The sequence below is a fragment of the Canis aureus genome, chromosome 16 (assembly GCF_053574225.1).
Source record: "Canis aureus isolate CA01 chromosome 16, VMU_Caureus_v.1.0, whole genome shotgun sequence".
NCBI lineage: Eukaryota > Metazoa > Chordata > Mammalia > Carnivora > Canidae > Canis > Canis aureus.
Window position 1 is genome coordinate 62436165 of NC_135626.1, and position 16393 is coordinate 62452557.

At 65.5% G+C, this 16393-nt stretch overlaps 1 protein-coding gene across 7 annotated transcripts in view; it reads left to right on the forward strand.

Annotated features, from left to right (window-relative positions):
- BAIAP2 (BAR/IMD domain containing adaptor protein 2) overlaps positions 1 to 16393 on the forward strand; it is a 59085-nt gene that overhangs the window by 3430 nt on the left and 39262 nt on the right. For all 7 annotated transcript variants that reach the window (XR_013355046.1, XR_013355047.1, XM_077854565.1 and 4 more), the window contains exons 2-3: positions 10717 to 10792; positions 13095 to 13181. Coding sequence is in view for 5 of the 7 variants with exons in the window: in XM_077854565.1 (XP_077710691.1) it covers positions 10717 to 10792; positions 13095 to 13181 (163 nt within the window). In the remaining 2 variants the exon portion in view is untranslated. The remainder of the gene's footprint in view (positions 1 to 10716; positions 10793 to 13094; positions 13182 to 16393) is intronic.

Here is a 16393-nt window from a genome sequence, read left to right on the forward strand (position 1 = left end):
CACTGCGCCCACCTCTGTGCACACGCATCTCTGCTTGTATACGTGTGAGGGTGAATGTGAGTACGTGTGTATGTGTGTGTGGTGCTCGTGTGCTTTGCCCTAAAGGTGCTTTTGGGGGTGTCTCTTGCTGTAATGTCTTCTGAGGAGGTGGCGGGGCCTGCTGCTGCCGACTGGGGTCTGCTACACGGCCTGTCCTTCCCCTACTAGGCTTTTAGGGGAGCTCCTCCACCCCTTTTCTGGAGTAGCCGGGGCAGCGAAATGGTTTCTCTGTTGCAGTGAGCTCTGAGCCGACGGGCTGTGGTAGTTCTTTGTGCCCAGGTCACCCCAGAGATCGTCGGCTGCACGGTGCAGGCCCCTGGTGGCTCTCGGGGTGCTGCTGCTGCCCCAGAAGGTCATGGGCCCAGGCCTGCGCTGTCCCTACGGGTCTTGCCTCGAGCACGGGCCTGCATTTGGGAGGCTGGCTTGGCCCGTGGGACCAACCCCGTGCCCCTGAGGCTCCAGGTCCCAGTGGTGGCTGACGCTGGCCCCGGGCTTTCAGGGCACCACCGGCAGAAGAGGCCGTGACGGGGCTGCCTGGTCTGGGATGAAGCTCCCCTCAGGACAGCCCTGCTCCCCCCGGCTCTGGCGAGGACGGGCAGCCTGTCATGGGAGGGCTAGGGGCTCAGTGAGGGGGCCTGTCCCCTGCCCCGGGCTCTCCAGCTGGGTGCTCAGACTTGGGTCCTGCTCGGGAGAGCCCTGGGTGTGGCCGCGGGCCTGGGTGGGCCCCAGGCAGGGCTGGCCTTGCTGCCTGCCTACCCTGCCCCGCTTGGCACAGTGCCCAGGTTTGCGTCCTCGGGGGGTGGGGGTGCCCGGGGCTGTGGCCCGGCCGGCTCCTGTCCGCTTCCCTTGCCCGTAGCTGCACTGAGCCAGGGCCCGTCCCCCCTTGCCGTCCTGGCCGCTCCACCTGGGCCTGGCGGGGGCGGGCAGGCTGCCTTGTCCCGATGTAGACCCGTGTCCCCCGGGTGCACAGCACCAGGGCCCCGTCAGCACCGGGCCGCCACCCGCTGACCTCAGCCGCCTGCCCCGCTCCGGTCACTGTGAGTGGGCTATGCGTTGGGGGCAGGGGCACAGGTGGCCCGAGGGGAGGTGGGTGCCTGGGCTTCTCCTAAAGGGCAGAATGTCTCGTCTGCCCACGATGTGCTCCCAGGCGACCCCAGCCTTGCCCTGAGACCCCGGACCAGCGGGCGCCTGACTGGCCAGCACGAGCGTCAGTGCCGGGGCTCGGGGTGCCTGCGTTTGCGTTGCCGTCCGTGTCTCTGGTGGGTCTGCCCTCGGGCTGTTGGCTTCGAGAGTTCTGGGGGCTGTCTGGGTGCACGTCCCCGAGCATGACGCGTCCCTGGTTCCCGGAGCCCATGGCAGGCTGGGTGTTGGCTGGGCAATGGGGGTCCTGCAGCATCCTGGGGGGACCCTCGGGTCTGTGGAGAGTGGCTGGACTGGGAAGGCAGGGCCTGCAGCCAGACCAAGCTCTTCTCTGCGAGGTGACCTTGGCGCCAGGGGCCAGGGGATCTGTGCCCACACCGTCTGTAGGATCCCTCCTCCTGCCTTTAGCTCCTCCTTCAGACTTGTGCTGCGGGCGCCTCCATCTGTCCCAGAAACCTGTCTGGCCCTCGGGCTCCTGTGGCCGGCGGGGAGGAGGCTGGCCTGGCTGGTCCCTGCCCTGGTTCTGTGGCCCGGCGGTCTCAGGTGCACCATGGCCAGGGCGGTCCACCTGCAGGTGCCCCTTCCCTCCCCTTTGCCCATCTGGGGGCTGGCGAGCCAGTCTGTCGTCTTCGTCCTGAAGCCACCACGCACCCTGGGCGGAGAGCACAGAAGATGTCTCGACACACATCACTGGACCCCACACCCCGACCGGAGAGATGCCGGGGGCCAGTGTGGGCCACCAGGGGGGAACAAGGCCACTGATCAGAATGGAGAGGAGTGCGTGCTTCCTGTTTGAGATTTTAATTTTCCGTGTAGGGGCAGTGTCTTGGAATGATTTCAGCAACGTTTAGGAAAGCCTGTATTAAATGGACAAGAAGTACGTCGGTAGAGTTTTCAGAGTCTGCCCCCTGTTTCACGGTGTCCCCAGCACCCTCCCCTGGGCTGTCGGGCAGCAGTGACCAGCGCCTCCTGAGGAAGTCTCTGGGATGTTCTCCTAGCCCTGAGACCCATCCCGCTGTTTTCATTGCCCGCCTCTTGTTTCTCGACTGAAGGAGGTTTTTTGAGGACAGCCAGGACCCCTGTTCCTTTTGAATTCCTGACCTCAGGGTGCCGGGATCGAGCCCCGCGTGGGGCTCCCTGGTCAGTAGGGAGCCTGCTTCTCCCTCCCCAGCTCACGCACATGTGAGCGTTCCCTCTCTCTCTTTCTCTTAAATTAAGTCTTAAAAAAGAAAAGATGGAGTTGTGGCAGACGTGGAAGGGCCGGTTTCCGAGGTGCAGTAGATCTAGGGTCCCTCCGTGTACCCGTGCCCTGGGGTACACTGTGTGGCCGGAGAGGCCTGTTGTCCGGCCGCCTCTGTTCCCTCCTGTCCGCACACGGAAGCCCTGTCCTCTGTGGTGCAGGGACCGACGGAGCTCAGGCCGTGGCCGCCTTGCTGTTGGGCGTCCAGGGCCGTCCGGGCCCCACCTGGGGTGGGGGTGTGACGTCGGGTGCCTGGCTCGGCCTGGGGGGGCGGGGGGCAGACAGCATCGGCCCCGGGCCACCTGGGCTTTCCTGCCTGCTGGTAATCTCGAGTAACCTCGTGGCCGTGGGCCAGGCGCTGTGCTGTGAGCCGTGCGCATGACCTGCTTTATTCCTCAGCCTGCTTCTCCGGGGGGCCTGGCTGCCCCGGCTGGCGGGGAGCCTCCGCGAGGGGAGGCGGCGTGTTTCAACGCCATTGGCTGCTCCGGGGCTGAGCCGGGGCCGGAACAGGGCTGTTGAAGCCTGGCACTGTCTGTCTTTCCATTCGGGGGTCCACAGATTGCAGGCAACTTTTTTAGCTTCTGTGCTACCATTTTCTTTCTTCTGTTCCTTTTTTTTTTTAAGATTCATTTATTCGACAGAGAGCGAGCACAAGCCGGGGAAGCGGCAGACAGGGAGGAGCAGGGAGCCCGACGTGGGGCTCGATCCCAGGACCCTGGGATCAGGACTGACCCCCCCGGGCGCCCTGCGCCATCCCCTCGTTGACCAGTGAAGGGCCCGTCGAGTACTTCCTAGCTCGCGGAGAGCGCTGGGGGCGCGCGGAAGGGGGGGGTGCGTGACTAGCCTGCAGAGTGGAGACCTCCAGGGGGCAGTGGGGAGGGCAGGGCAGGGAGGCCCGGGCCGAGGAGGCCCAGGCCGAGGCCCTACACGCTGCTGCCGCTGCCGGGCCTACGGGGCGCGGTGGCCGGTGTGCCCGTCGGTGTGACGCTTCCTGGCCGGTGCGTCCTGTGGAACATGAGGGCAGTGGGACCGGCGCGGTTCCAGAGCGTTCGCAGCTGCCTCCCTGCTTGCTCAGAGGTAGTTACTCATGCAGTGGGGAGCCCAGCACCCTGAAACCCAGGTCAGCGCCTCTACAGGGACAGGAGTGGTGACAGGTCAGTGGAACGTCCTAACTGGGGACACAGGAACCAGACCTTGCTTTGTCGTCAGCGTTGGGCCTTCCTGTGGCAAGTGGGGGTTGGCCCAGTGTCCCCAGGTGCTCTGGCCACCATGACACAGCACCGTAGGTGGCAGCCTTCACGGGACACCTATTTCTGACGCCCGTGGGGGCCGGGAGTCCGAGATCCAGGCGTGGGCAGGGCTGGTTCCCCCGGGCCTCTCTCCTGGCTCGCGGGCGGCCGCCTCCTGCCCGCGGCCCCACGCTCTGGTCCTCTGTGGGCTCCTGTCCCGATCCCTTCTTAGACGGACGCTAGTGAGATTGGATCAGGGCTCACCCGAGGGCCTCATCCCACCAGCTCGTTCTGTCAGGACCGTCGTTCTGCGGGCAGCCCCGTGCTGAGGTGCCGGGCGCTAGGCCTTCCGCACGGGAAGTTTTCGGGCCTGATTGAGCTGCTACCAGCCGTGTGGCCTGGGCCTGCACCCCAAGGTGGCGCGGGCTGTGCTGTCGCCAGGGGCTCCTGGCTGCGCTCCGTCCGAGTCGGAGTGACGGCACTCCGGGCTGGGCGTGCTCGGGCCGTGACGGATTTCTGTCCAGCCTCAATCTAACGGCCACCCCGGGTGTGACCACACGATTCCCTCGGGGGCCGTGCGCTCCGAGCCGCCTTTGGTGGGGCCGGGGCCTCGGCTGAGTGTGAAGTGCAGACGGGAAGCGGTGGGAGAACACAGGTCCCCTGGCCCAGGGCAGCTGCTCCCGCGGGGCCAGCGCTCAGGGCAGGCGTGCTGGCCGGGCTGGTGCCTGCCGTGAGCCCTTGGGAGGCCGCGCCCACTGAGGTCGGGGACTGGTGGAGGGAGCCTCAGATGGGAGGGGAGCAGCCAGGCCGTGGGCCCTATGTGGACCTGCTGCGGGGTCGGCCTGGCTCCAGGTGGGGGGGTTGTGGCCACCAGGTCCCTTTGCTTTTTCATGCTCCGTCCCTGGGGGGCTGCAGCTGGGTTGGCCTCCCCAAGCCCCTGTGGGGTCTGCGTCTCTGTTGTTGGCTGTGGGGCTGAGGCCGTGAGTGCCTGCGGTCGGGTCAGGCTGAGGGGGCTACGGCCCATGGGGGTGGGGGTGGGGCGCCTGGTGCTGTTACAGTGGAGCCTGTCTGTGTCGAGTGCTGCTCGCTTTGTCCCTGCTCCCCTGGGGGTGTTTCTGCATCCTCTGCTGGCCTCCAGCCTCCCACTGTCACCCCAGGGGCTGTTTTGTTCTGGAAGCTTCGCCACATCCAGTCATTTTCTGAGCAAGTATGAACATGTTCTTACCTTCTCTCTGGCTCTAACCCAGTGAGATCCAGCTCAAGACCTGCCTCCTCCAGGAAGCCCCCCTTTAGCACTCACTGAACTTTCCAAGTTGGTTTTATTTTTTCGAAAAGGATCCCCAGAATAGGTATCCCAGTTTTTGCTTTTTTAAAACATTTTGTTTATTTATTCATGAGAGACACATAGAGAGGCAGAGACACAGGCAGAGGAAGAAGCAGGCTCCACGTAGGGAGCCCGACGCGGGACTCAATCCCAGGACTCCAGGATCACACTCTGAGCCAAAGGCAGACGCTCAACTGCTGAGCCACCCAGGCGTCCCGATACCCCAGTTTTTAAAGAGGAATGGAGCCTTCCACCTGCCCCCCACCACCCCAGGTGGGAGTCATGCAGAGTTGCGCTGAGGAGCTGGGCTCTCCCGGCTCAGCCTGGTGGTCCTTCCCACGGCTCCCATCCCCTGGCCCCCCTCGCACGGTGAGCCAGACCCTCCATCAGGGCCCCAGTGAACCGGCGCGCTCTGGGGGGGCTGCAGCAGGGCTCCCCTGGGAGGATGGCCGCCCCTTCCCGGGCAGCTCCTAGACAGAGGCCACCATAGTAGAGCTGGGCCCTGTGCTTCCTTATCCTGCGGTCATGACGAGGTGGGACGTGAGGGCAGGTGGCCGGGGCAGCCAGGTGCCGGGCCACTCTGTGGCTGAAGGCCCTGTGTCCTGGGTAAGCAGTTGGGGTGGGCACCCGGCGTCAGCCCTTCCGCAGATGGTCCCGGAGCGGGCATGTACCACCTCGGCCCTCGCCTCGTTCTGGGGTTGCTGGCCATGGCCCCTGAGGGCACCCAGGGCAGGCGGGGTGGCCCAGATGGCGCCTGGTCCAGCCTCGGCGGCTGTCGGGATAGTGGGGAGGCCCGTGTGCGGCGAGCGCTGAGCTCAGCTGTGCGGCCAGCCTGCGGTTGAGGCTGGAACTGTCTCCGCGGCAACTACCGGGCAGGCTCTTGGCCTCCCCACGCCTCTCCCTGCCTGTCTGTAAGATGGGGTGGCGGCGCGCTCGGATCGGTCAAGCCAGGGTGCAGGGTGATGGGGGCCAAAGGCCAGGTGGGGTCCCAGCACCGTCCTGTTCTCTGCATGTGCGCTTCCAGGTGTTGAGTGCGTTCCCATGAGTGTGCGCAGGACACAGGCAAACACGCCCAACCCGTCCTTCCTCTGCTGCGTGTGAGGGGCTGGAGGGGAAGCAGAAGGCATGTCACTTCCCCTCTGTCAGCAGAGAAACTGCACTTTGCGACCGGCCTGCCAGGAAGGCGCTGGAGGGGGGCCGTCGGCGGGAGCCCGTGCTGAGGAAGAGACAGAGTTCCTGCGCTCCGAGCAGCCGGCCGGTGCGGGCACAGGGCAGGCCCGAGCAAAGTCCCTTGGCAGAGCTCCTTTCCAGGATGCGTTGGCCGCCCTCCTCGTCCCCCCGCGTCGGAGACCGGGCTGCCTCGCTGCCCTTTCCCCTCACCGGCCAGGCGGACCTGTGACCACAAAGTCCATGGGGATGCGTGTCAGCATGCAGGCGGGCGGAGAGCGGCCCCTTGTTGGGGTCCTGGTGACAGCCGCCCGTACAGCTGCCCTCATCCCCTCCCCTTTGGTCTCGTAGAAGGGCATGTGGTTCCCCAGGGCTGGGCAGGGCGGCCGGGCATCCACGGCATGGAGACACTCAGGTAGCCTCCGGGGTGGCGGGGGCATCCAGCTCAGGATGTCCTGGCCGGGGGGTGACAGCACAGCAAGCCTGAGCTCGCGCGTGTGTCCTGCAGGGACCCCTCCTCGTCCCAGCCCTCTCGCAGCATACATTCTGGGGGGGCGTCCGGGTGCCCTTTGCCGATCTCAGCTGCCCACCTGCTACCCAGGGACGGTCCTTAGTAGGGGAAGGAACCAGCGAGTAAGTGCTTGGTGCTAAATACAGTGGAGCCGGGAACAACGCGGAAGTTAGGGGCGCAACCTCCCTCCTAGCCGAACATCTGCGTGTAGCGTGGGACCCCACCCAAAACTTGGCTCCCCGTGGATTAGTGTTGGCTGGAAGCCGACCTCCCGATGATGAGAATAGTTGATTAATGCACGTTTTGTACGTCGTGTGTGCTACGTGCTGCGTTGTTATGATGCAATTAACCAGGGGAGAAAATGTTACTTAAAACTATTGTGGGGGGTGGGGGGACGGGGTGGCTCAGATGATCAAGCATCTGATTCCTGGTTTCGGCTCAGGGTGTTGGGACCGAGCCTCTTGTCAGGGTCCACACTCTGCGGGTGCCTGCCTGAGAGTCTGTCCTCTGCCCGCCGCCCCCCCCCGCCCCCGCTGGCATATGCACACGTGTGTCCCCTCTCTCTTTTCTTTGTCTCTCTCTGTCTCTCTTTTCTTAAAATAAATAAAATCTTAATAAAAGAATCGTTAGAGAAAATACATCTGTAGGGCTGTCGGATATCTACTGATAAAATGCCGGCGTGAGCGCGCACGTGCCCTCCTGTGTTGTTCGAGGCCAGCGGTGTGGTCCTCGGCCCAGAAAGCTGCCAAGGGAATACGTGCACCATCTCCGTGTTGCACTGCAGACTTTGAGCCAATTTGGGGATCTCATTTTCAGGGCACAGGGGTCAGAGCTGGAAGATGACTCTGGTTGCTGCTCATGTTGTGGGACCGAGCCCTCACCCTGAGGACGAGTGTGAGGCTGCAGCACGTGGCCGAAACACGGGAGGCAGGCTGCCCCCGGCCTTGCTCTTGTTGGCAGCGCCCTGGGCACAACAGTCCTGAGGAGAAGCAAGTTTTCCTCTCCAGGGAATCAGGCCCTGCTGCAGGGTTTGGGTGCTCTGGTCTCTGCACCCTCCTGGCAGAGCCCAGGAAAAGATAGTGCCATCCCTTGGCTTCTGAGAAAGGTCCAGGTGGCCAGTGACAGCCCACCGAGGCCTCCTCTGTGTGATGAGCTGTGGGCGCCCATGATGCTTCTGCCTCTATCGGCTCCGGGGCCCCTCCTCGGGCCTGGTTAGGGGAGTGGTGCTGGGGCAGGTGTAGCAGGTGCCCCCCCCCCCGGGCCGGGCCGGAGGAGGAACCCCATGCCAGGCCTCTGAGGCAGACCTGGCTGGTCTCTGGCTGCCCCGGTGCCAGGAGAGCCAGTGACCGGGAGGCAGGTGGGTGACGGTTGGCTGTGTGTCCATCCAGACTTCCGTAGGAGGCCTGCCTTCCAGGCCAGAGAGCGGGATCTGCACAGGGCTGCAAGCAGGTGCCTCTGTCACCGCCTCCAGGTGAGACAGTGACCCCTGTGTGACCAGGCCTGCTGTCCTGGCCACCAGCCTTCTCAGCAGATCGGAGGCCCTGCCCTGCCCAGGTGGCCTGACTCGCACCCCAGCACCCAGGCTGCCCTGCCCACTCACTCCCGCATTCCTTCCGCGTGAGCTCAGCTGCCGCACAGAGGGAGCGAAACCTGGCGGCTGTCCCCGTGTGTCACTGGGAGGGTGTGGGCGGGCTGCCACGGTGATCCCCTCGCTTGGCCTGGGCGCCTCCTGGCCCGTTTCCTGCTGTCAGGATGTTGATGGGCTCAGAGTGAGCTTGGGCAGCGTGTCCTCCTCTGCCCAGGAGGCTGGGGGTGCTGTCCCGGAGCCAGGGTGGCTGCGGTCCTGGGAATGCGGGTGGGTTTGGCACCAGCATCAACTAGGGCAGCGTCTCACACCTGTGCCCATTGTCACAGCGAGGAACTCGTGCTGTGCTGAAGCTCTGGGCACACGTGCACACACCAGCACACACACACACACACACACACCTCAGGCACCCCTGGCCAGCAGGCTCAGGGACCCAACCTACCCTGCCTGGGTTATGGACCTTCTGTCCTTCACCGAACAGACACACGTGGGGGCACCTGGGTGGCTCCGCGGGCACAGGTTGTGATCCGGGGTCCTGGATGGAGCCCCTGCTCAGTGGGGAGCCTGCTTTTGCCTCCCCCTGCCCCTCCCCTGCTTGCTCAGCTCCCTGTCTCCGTGTGTCTTTCTCGTGAATAAGTAAAAATCTTAAAACAAAACAAAACAAAACAAAAACAAAAACCAGACATACATGAAGCCTGTCGCACTCCTCGGTCCTGAGGTCTCTGCAGGCAGCCTGCGCCGTGCGCCTGGAGCTCCCACACGCCCTGTGTTCACGCCTGGCTGGTGACCCCTAAACCTGGCTTCCTGCTCCCAATCCTCCCGATGTCTGATCCTGCTGCCTGGCAACGACGCCCCTGTCCCCGTTCCCAGGTGCTCCCTGGATTTGGTCCACATTCCTGGGGCCCCAGAGCAGCGGCCTGCATCCTGCCTGCCTCCCCGCTGCCCCTCAGCCCCACCTGACCCACGTCCCGGTGCCTGTGGATGGGACCCGAGGGCCGAGGGCCCCGCTTCTCAGATCCCAGGGCAGGTCCAGCAGGGCTCCTGTGTCTGCTGGGCCCTGGCGGCAGTCCCCCGAGCACCAGTGGTTCCCCTCGGGAGGTGGCTGGACAACAGCTCTGCTCAGACCCTCTCTCCACTTCCCTTCCAGGCCCGGGAGCAGGGCCTTCCCCACTGCTTCCTGCCTCCTCCCCAGCCTTTCAGCCCCTGGCCGCCCCTGTCCTCCACCCAGTGGCTGGGCCCAGGCTTTGCCTGCTGCTGCCTGCCCAGGCCCTGCCCTGCCCCCGGCCCTGCCCTGCCCCCGGCCCCACCCCCTGCCCCAAGCCCTCCCCCTTATCCGCCCCCTCCTCCCTGCTCTGGCCCCGCCCCCCATCCCCTACCCCCAGCCCTCCCCTCTGTAGACAGCATGCCCCACTCCCCTGCTCCCCCGCCAGGTCCCGCAGTCTTGCCCCCTGCCCGGCATGTGGTGTGGACGTGTTTTGCTCTTGGGATGCCAGCCCCACAGGGATGGGGCATAGGCAGGGTCGCCGCCATGGGCCCCTGTGCTGTGCGGAGCAGTGCCCTTCCCTCGCCGCCCCATGGGTACGGCTGCCCGTGTTCCCTCTCCTTGCTCCCATGTGGTGTGGGACCTCGGGCCAGCCCCAGGGCTTAGGAGGGCACAGCTCCCTGTGGCTGAGGTCTCCGTCCCTCTGTGTGGATGCCCCTGGCTGCACCCCAGGGCGGGCAAGGGCAGCTGGAGCCCCTCCTGCTGGCTGAGCGCAAGGAGAGGGGACGGAGGGTGTGACTGGGGGACAGAGGGGCTCTGGGGGGACACAGTCCCCCGCCTCTGTTCCCAGACGGGCGTCAGGGACGGCGGGTTTTCTTTGAAAGTGCGGCAGGGGCGCGCGTGGCCGGGCCGGCTCTCGACTGTCGGCTGTCGGCCCTGTTACCCCGTGGAACTCACGTCGGGAGGTTGCGTGGGCCTGTTTTCACGCCTTGTCATTGAAACATCTGCTTGGCCTTGGCCGCGAACATCTGATTTCATCCGATGAAGAACTGCGGTCCCTGGGGCAGAGGACCCGGGGCTGCGAGATGGTTCATAGTGGGGTGTCTGTGTGTCCGCCGTGTGCCCCTCTGATCAGAGCCGTGTTCGTAGTTGGCGTGTTGAGCCAGGATTTGGGTGGGAAGGGGCACTGAGCCCTATGTGCAGCCGGAGGGGCTCCCCTCCCCGACTCAGCTCCTCCAGACGGGGTAATGGCACCTCAGCAGCAACACTTCTGGGCGCGATCCTGTGCCAGGCACTCTGTGCTCGGCGTGCGATCTGCAGAGCCCCGGGCAGCAGGCCGCTCTTGCTCCGTTGCACAAGGTGAAAACTGAGGCTGGGGGGGTCTGCCGAGGGTGGGGCTGGGGCCTCCCGGTCTCCACCCTGTGGATTTTCTCCCCTGGGACACTCCCGGGGTCACCGGGCCACCTGGTCACTCACGCCCTTTCTCTTGCTTTCCGCAGACCATCATGGAGCAGTTCAACCCCAGTCTCCGGAACTTCATTGCCATGGGGAAGAACTATGAGAAGGCCCTGGCAGGTGAGGCCGTGGGAGCAGTGGCCTGTCAGCAGGTGGATGGCTCAGTAGTGGGAGGAGGTGCTTTGCTCCAGAAGAAAACCCTTGGCAGAGGGAGGGTGTGGATACCTCGGCGTCGTGCGAGCCTGCTGTCTGCGCCCACGGCTGGGGGGCGGCCACGTCCTTGGCCTCGGCCTGGGGTCTGGGCTCGGTGCTCGTCCACAGCACCTGAAGGCGGCGGGTGTGGATGTCTGCTGCAGAAGCGTCTTGAGGCTGTAGGATTGGGCTTTGGGCTTGGGCGCTGGGGCAGGGGCAGCGCTGCCCGGTCTTGTTCAGGGAAGGGGTGTCAGTGCCAGTTCTCTGCAGCGCGGGCCGCGGGTGTGTATGGACGCTTCCACCCTGGCGGGGGCCGGGTAACTCACACTGCGGTCAGGGGCGCCCTGTTCTGGGGGCCTGACTGCTGGTCTCCCCCACCCTTGACTGTGTCTCCAGGGTGGGGGTCAAGCCCCCTGACCTGGGGGGGTGGCATCCTTGTGAGCAGAGCCCACACCCCCAGCAGCTGCCCTGGGATGTCCGTGGCCCCAAGGGGGCTTGGTTGGTGGGACTTTGGCCTGGAGGCAGCAGCCTGGAGGGAGAGGCCGAAGCTGGGCAGCTCCTGTTCTTTTCTGTCTCCGTGGTCGCCCGGGGGACAGAGCGCCCGGCGGAACCTGTCTGCTCCTGGACGTGGCCTTGCTGGTCTGTAGGTGCAGGTGCCTGGCTGCAGACCTGCCCACTTGCAATGTCTTGGGGGTGGGGGGGGCCTCTTGTCGTACCCCCCTCTGCCAGGTGGGCCTCTGCCCGGCCCTGGGGCTCCCCTCCGGGGGAGGCCGCTGCCCACTGACCCTTGTGAAGGAGAGCCTGAGGTCACGCACAGAGCAGGCCCAGAGTGTGGGGCGTGCTCCCCTGTTCCTGCTGAGGGGTCGATGGCCTTGACCCCTGTGGGCGGGCAGGGTCCCGTGCCGCCCTCTGGTTGTGGGGTGCTCACAGGCGTTCTGCGCCCAGCCAGGCTCTCTGAAGCCCCCCCCACCCCACCCGGTGCCGCAGCCCTGAGCGCAGGGACGCTGCCCGGGAGCCTGCCGGTCCCCAGCAGGGACAGAGGCACGTCTGCTCATCAACACAGGTTCTGTCCGCTGCTGGAGCTGAAACGCAGCCTGTTGCAGGTCACAGGCCGCAGTGGGGGCCTCTGTCTGCCGGGGGTTGCAGGCTGGCTTGGCCTCGGGTCCGCTGCCCCAGACGCCCCCCGTGTGCCAAGCTGGAGGAGGGCAGCGCAGGAGGGCGGGGTGTGGACCTCGGCGGGGCAGGACCAGGCTCATCTCTTCTGATGGGGCGGGTTTTCCCCGTGCACTCGGCTGACGGGGATTCCCTCTGTGGAGCCGCCGTCGGGGACTCTGCTCGCCCTCACCTGGCTGCCTCCTGGGGTGTCACTTCACTCCCAGTCAGTCCTGGTCAAGACCATGCCGCCCACTTCTCTTCAACGTGAGGCCAAGTTTTCCTCCAGAGCTTTCTGCCCCCACTCCCGGTTCCCCGAGGCTCCCCGGGGGCACTGGTGGAAAGTTGGCGGCTCCTCCGCCCCGTGTTCCCGGACCACCCAGTGGCACAGAGGTCGGACAGCCACGCCACCACCGGCCCCTCCGCTCCACTCAGCGTCCCCGTGGCCACACTCGTGCGGGGCTCGGCTGCCCTTTGATCAGCGTTGAGGAGCCCACTCCTCTGGGCAGCCATCACAGGCCAGCCGTCCGGGCGCCGAGCGCGCTCCTGGCTGTCGCTTCCGTGGAAGCCGCTGCATAGCCTGTGATGAAGGGCCCGGTGAGATGGCCCGGCCTGGCTCTGGAGGCAGAGATGACAGGCTGCGTTGCCCCGTGCTCCCGGCGGCCTGCAGGGCAGGCGGGTCCCCTCTCCCCCAGTCTCCAGGCACGCGGCCATGCGGCCACGGTCACTGTGGGGCAGCCCGCCGCATGGCTTCTGTTCAGAGACATGAGGGGCACCCTCCGTCCACGGCTGGGGTCTCCACGGCACAGCTTCCCCCAGGTGAGCTGTCAGCAGGCCCTGCGGCCTGGCCGGATCCGGGCGCTGGGGGCAGCACCCGGCATGGGCTTGAGAGGCCCCAGGCCTGAGCGGGCACCACATTCGTAGGGGAAAGCTGCTGGAAGGACGTCAGCCGGACCGGGCTGTGCTCAGCACAGGTGGAAGGGCCACGGAGCGGGCTGTGCCCACGACCACCGTGGCGGTGCTGAGGGCTGCCCTGTCCATCTCCGGTGGGCACTGACTGTCCCTTCTCTCCTCTCAGGTGTGACCTACGCGGCCAAAGGCTATTTTGACGCCCTCGTGAAGATGGGTGAACTAGCCAGCGAGAGCCAGGGCTCCAAGGAACTCGGTAAGACCCCTGATGCAGCGGGAACCCCCAGGCGGCTGTCCCGTCAGATGTGCCCGCGCGGGTCTGGGGTCCCCTCCTGTGCCTGGTCCTGATTCCTCTTGGGGTCCAGTCTCCTTGTCAAATCGGCATCTCTGAGGGACTGTGAGCCTCAGAGCTGGCGAGGGCCGCAAGGCACATGCCCGGCTGCAAGTGGGGTGTGCTGGGAGCTTCGGGGGCTGCTGAGAGCACGCCCGCTGGGTCTGTCCCCACCCCCATCCCGAGCAGCATGGTGGGGGGCGAGGAGATGGAACCACGAGGCCGGTGTTGGGCACCGTGTAGCAGTGGGACTGAGGTGACGGGGAGTGTTCCTGGTGTGATAGCGAGGAGGGACCCAGCCCATCACGTGGGGCCACCTGGTTTTTTGGAAAAGGACGCACCCGCCTGCATGCTTGTTGCCCGACAAGTGGGGGAAAGGCCCCAGAGCATAGCAGGCGGAGCCCCTGCGGCGGGTGGTTCTCTCTGTGCTCTCACTGTTTTACACACTCGTGTCGCTCGTGCCCCAGGCGCTCAGTGTCCCTTGTGTGTCCTGGTCACACTGGCAGGTGGCGGCACCAGACTGTCGGCGTCGCTGCTGTGGTTCCCGGAGCAGGCCACCGCCCTCCCACACTGTCCCAAGCCACAAGCAGAGCCTGTCAGCTGTGGCGCTTTGTAGGGGCGTCTGGTGCTCCTTGTCAGGGGACGTGGGGCCTGCGCCCGGGCCCGGCGGTCACGTGCCCCTGCCGGTGGTGGCCGCCCTGGAGGAATGGCTGCGGCGCCCAGACTGGTGTGAAACACGGCTGCTCTGTTGACAGACACGGCCAAGGAGCCTCCTGGGGCCGGGGGCACCGTGCGGACAGGGTGTGTGGCCAGGGCAGGCCCCTCGCACAGGCTGGCTCTGCCTGCACGGGTGGCGGGCGGCCTCTGTCCGGCGTCTGAAGGGCTGCGCTGCTCCCTGGCTCCCGTATGGCCTCCACAGACGCCGCGCTGCCCTGCACCTGGGGGTGCGGAGGGTGCTGATGGGGAGGTGGCTGTGCAGCCTGGCCGGTGACGGAGGCCCTTGGTCCTGTGGCAGGTGGTGCTTTGGACCAGCGGGCTCTGGGCTCAGAGGCCACACGTGGGCCTGCCTGGGGCTTCTGGGCCCTCCAACACCCTCGGGGCGGGTGGGTGGCCTGTGTGACCTGTGTGCGCACAGGCTCCTGCAGCAAGAGGGCCCTTCCGCTGTGGGGGGAGTCACATGCTCCCCTGGCACCAGGCCTGTCTGCTCCCTGCAGCCGCACTGGGCAGGATGAGCGTGTGGCTCCAGGATGGGGAGCGTGGGGCCCGGCACCAGGTAGGAATTTGCTGGGTGTGTGCGCATCTGCAGTGGTGGCCACAAGGTGCCGGGCAACGTCAGCCCGTGTCCTCTCAGCACACGCGCTGGCAGCAAGCGTGGGGCTCCCTGGGTCAGCCAGGTCTCCCGTTGTCTGGCGGCCGCGGCCTTCCCGGACACCATCGAGGTGGAGCAGCGTGTCCGGAGGCCACAGTGCTGTCGGACTTGGGCTACACGGCAGGGGTTCCCGTGACCTGTTATCAGGTTGGAGAATTTGCTAGAACAGCTCACGACTCTCAGCAACACTTAATTACATTGACCAGATTATCCTAAAGGTGCCAGAAGGATACAGATGAACAGGCAGATGGAGGGAACCGTGGGTGGGACGCCTGAACCCGGGGGCTTCGGTCCCCGCACCCCCAGCCCAGGGCATGTTCCCCTCCCGGCAGGGCCCTGAACCCTGTGGTTCAGGCATTTTCACGGAGGCTTCGCCACGTGGGCAGGTCAGGGCCTCAGTCACCAGGCCCTCCGGCCCCAGGGGAAGGGGCGCAGCTGACAGACCAGCGTGTGGCTGTGCGGGGCCTTCCTGGTGGCCAGCCCCATGGCCCACCCGGAGGACGTGAGGATGCACGATGCTCCCGTCGCTCAGGGCCTCCCAGGGGCTTCGGGGCCCAACCGTGAGTGTGTCTTCTGTGCCAGCCCCTCCTCCGCAGGCTCATCTCTTCTCAGCTTTACTGACACGTGACTCACGTGCCCTACGACTTACACGGGGGTCAGCTGTGGGGCTGGGGGGCTTCTAGGATATTCACGGGGGGTGCAACCATCCACCAGCCCCTGCAGCCACTGTCGTCCCCCGGAGATGCTGGCTCCAGACCACAGTGACCGCCTGGCCGTGGAGTCGGGCTTCTCTGCACGGGGAGTTAGCGGGTATTTGCCGGCATGGCGTCGGTGGGGCCGTGTGGGGCGGAATGTACCCTGCGTGTGGCCTGGCTTCTGCTACCGTCAGAATTGCGTGACAGTCATCCCTGTCCCCATGGGGCCAGCGTCCCTCCCGCCGCAGCGCCCGGGCCCTCCCGCCCGATGGAGGCGCCTGCTTGTCCTGCCATCTGCCGAGCAGTGTCCAGGCGGTTTCCAGTGTGGGCCTTTCCAAGTTTGCCTCTTCCCCGTGAACCAGCGACACACGAGCAGCGCCTCACATGCTTGCATCTCTTCCTCAGCCAAGTGTGCGTTCACGTCCTCCTCCTCTGCTGGGGTTTTGGTCCCGTGGCCAAGGGTGAGACTCGTGTGACTCGTGTGTTCTCGATGGAGATCGTCGGTCACGTGAGCCCCACAGCCGGCGCCCCCAGTGTTCACCTGTTGTGTCCGGAGCAGGGATTTTAGAACAAACGTGTTTAATTTCAGTGAAGTCCAGTTGGTTGATTTTTTTTTTTCTTGGACTTTACGGTTTGTGGGTTTTTTCGTGAGAGACACAGAGAGAGGCAGAGACACAGGCGGAGAGAGAAGCAGGCTTCCTGCAGGGACCCCGATGTGGGACTCGGTCCCGGGACCCCGGGGTCATGCCCTGAGCTGAAGGCAGATGGCCAACTGCTGAGCCATCCGGACATCCCTAGGTCGTGGGTTTTTATTAATGTGACTCTGGTTATGGTTTTCACCTGTTTCTTCTTCCTTCGCTTCGTTCCCGAGCACCTCTGCTGATTTAGTCCCAGGCCCCCGGGCACCGTGCTGTTCCTGCGCCACCGTCCTCCCGGCCGCTCCCCGGGCACCAGGCGTCCCTCTTCTGGGCCCAGACCGTGTGCTCTGGGTCCCGCTTCCCCTGGGTCGGGGGACCGTCCGGTCTGTAGAGGCTTCTTCAGCACGGGGGTGGGAAGGGCCTAGGCCTCGTCAG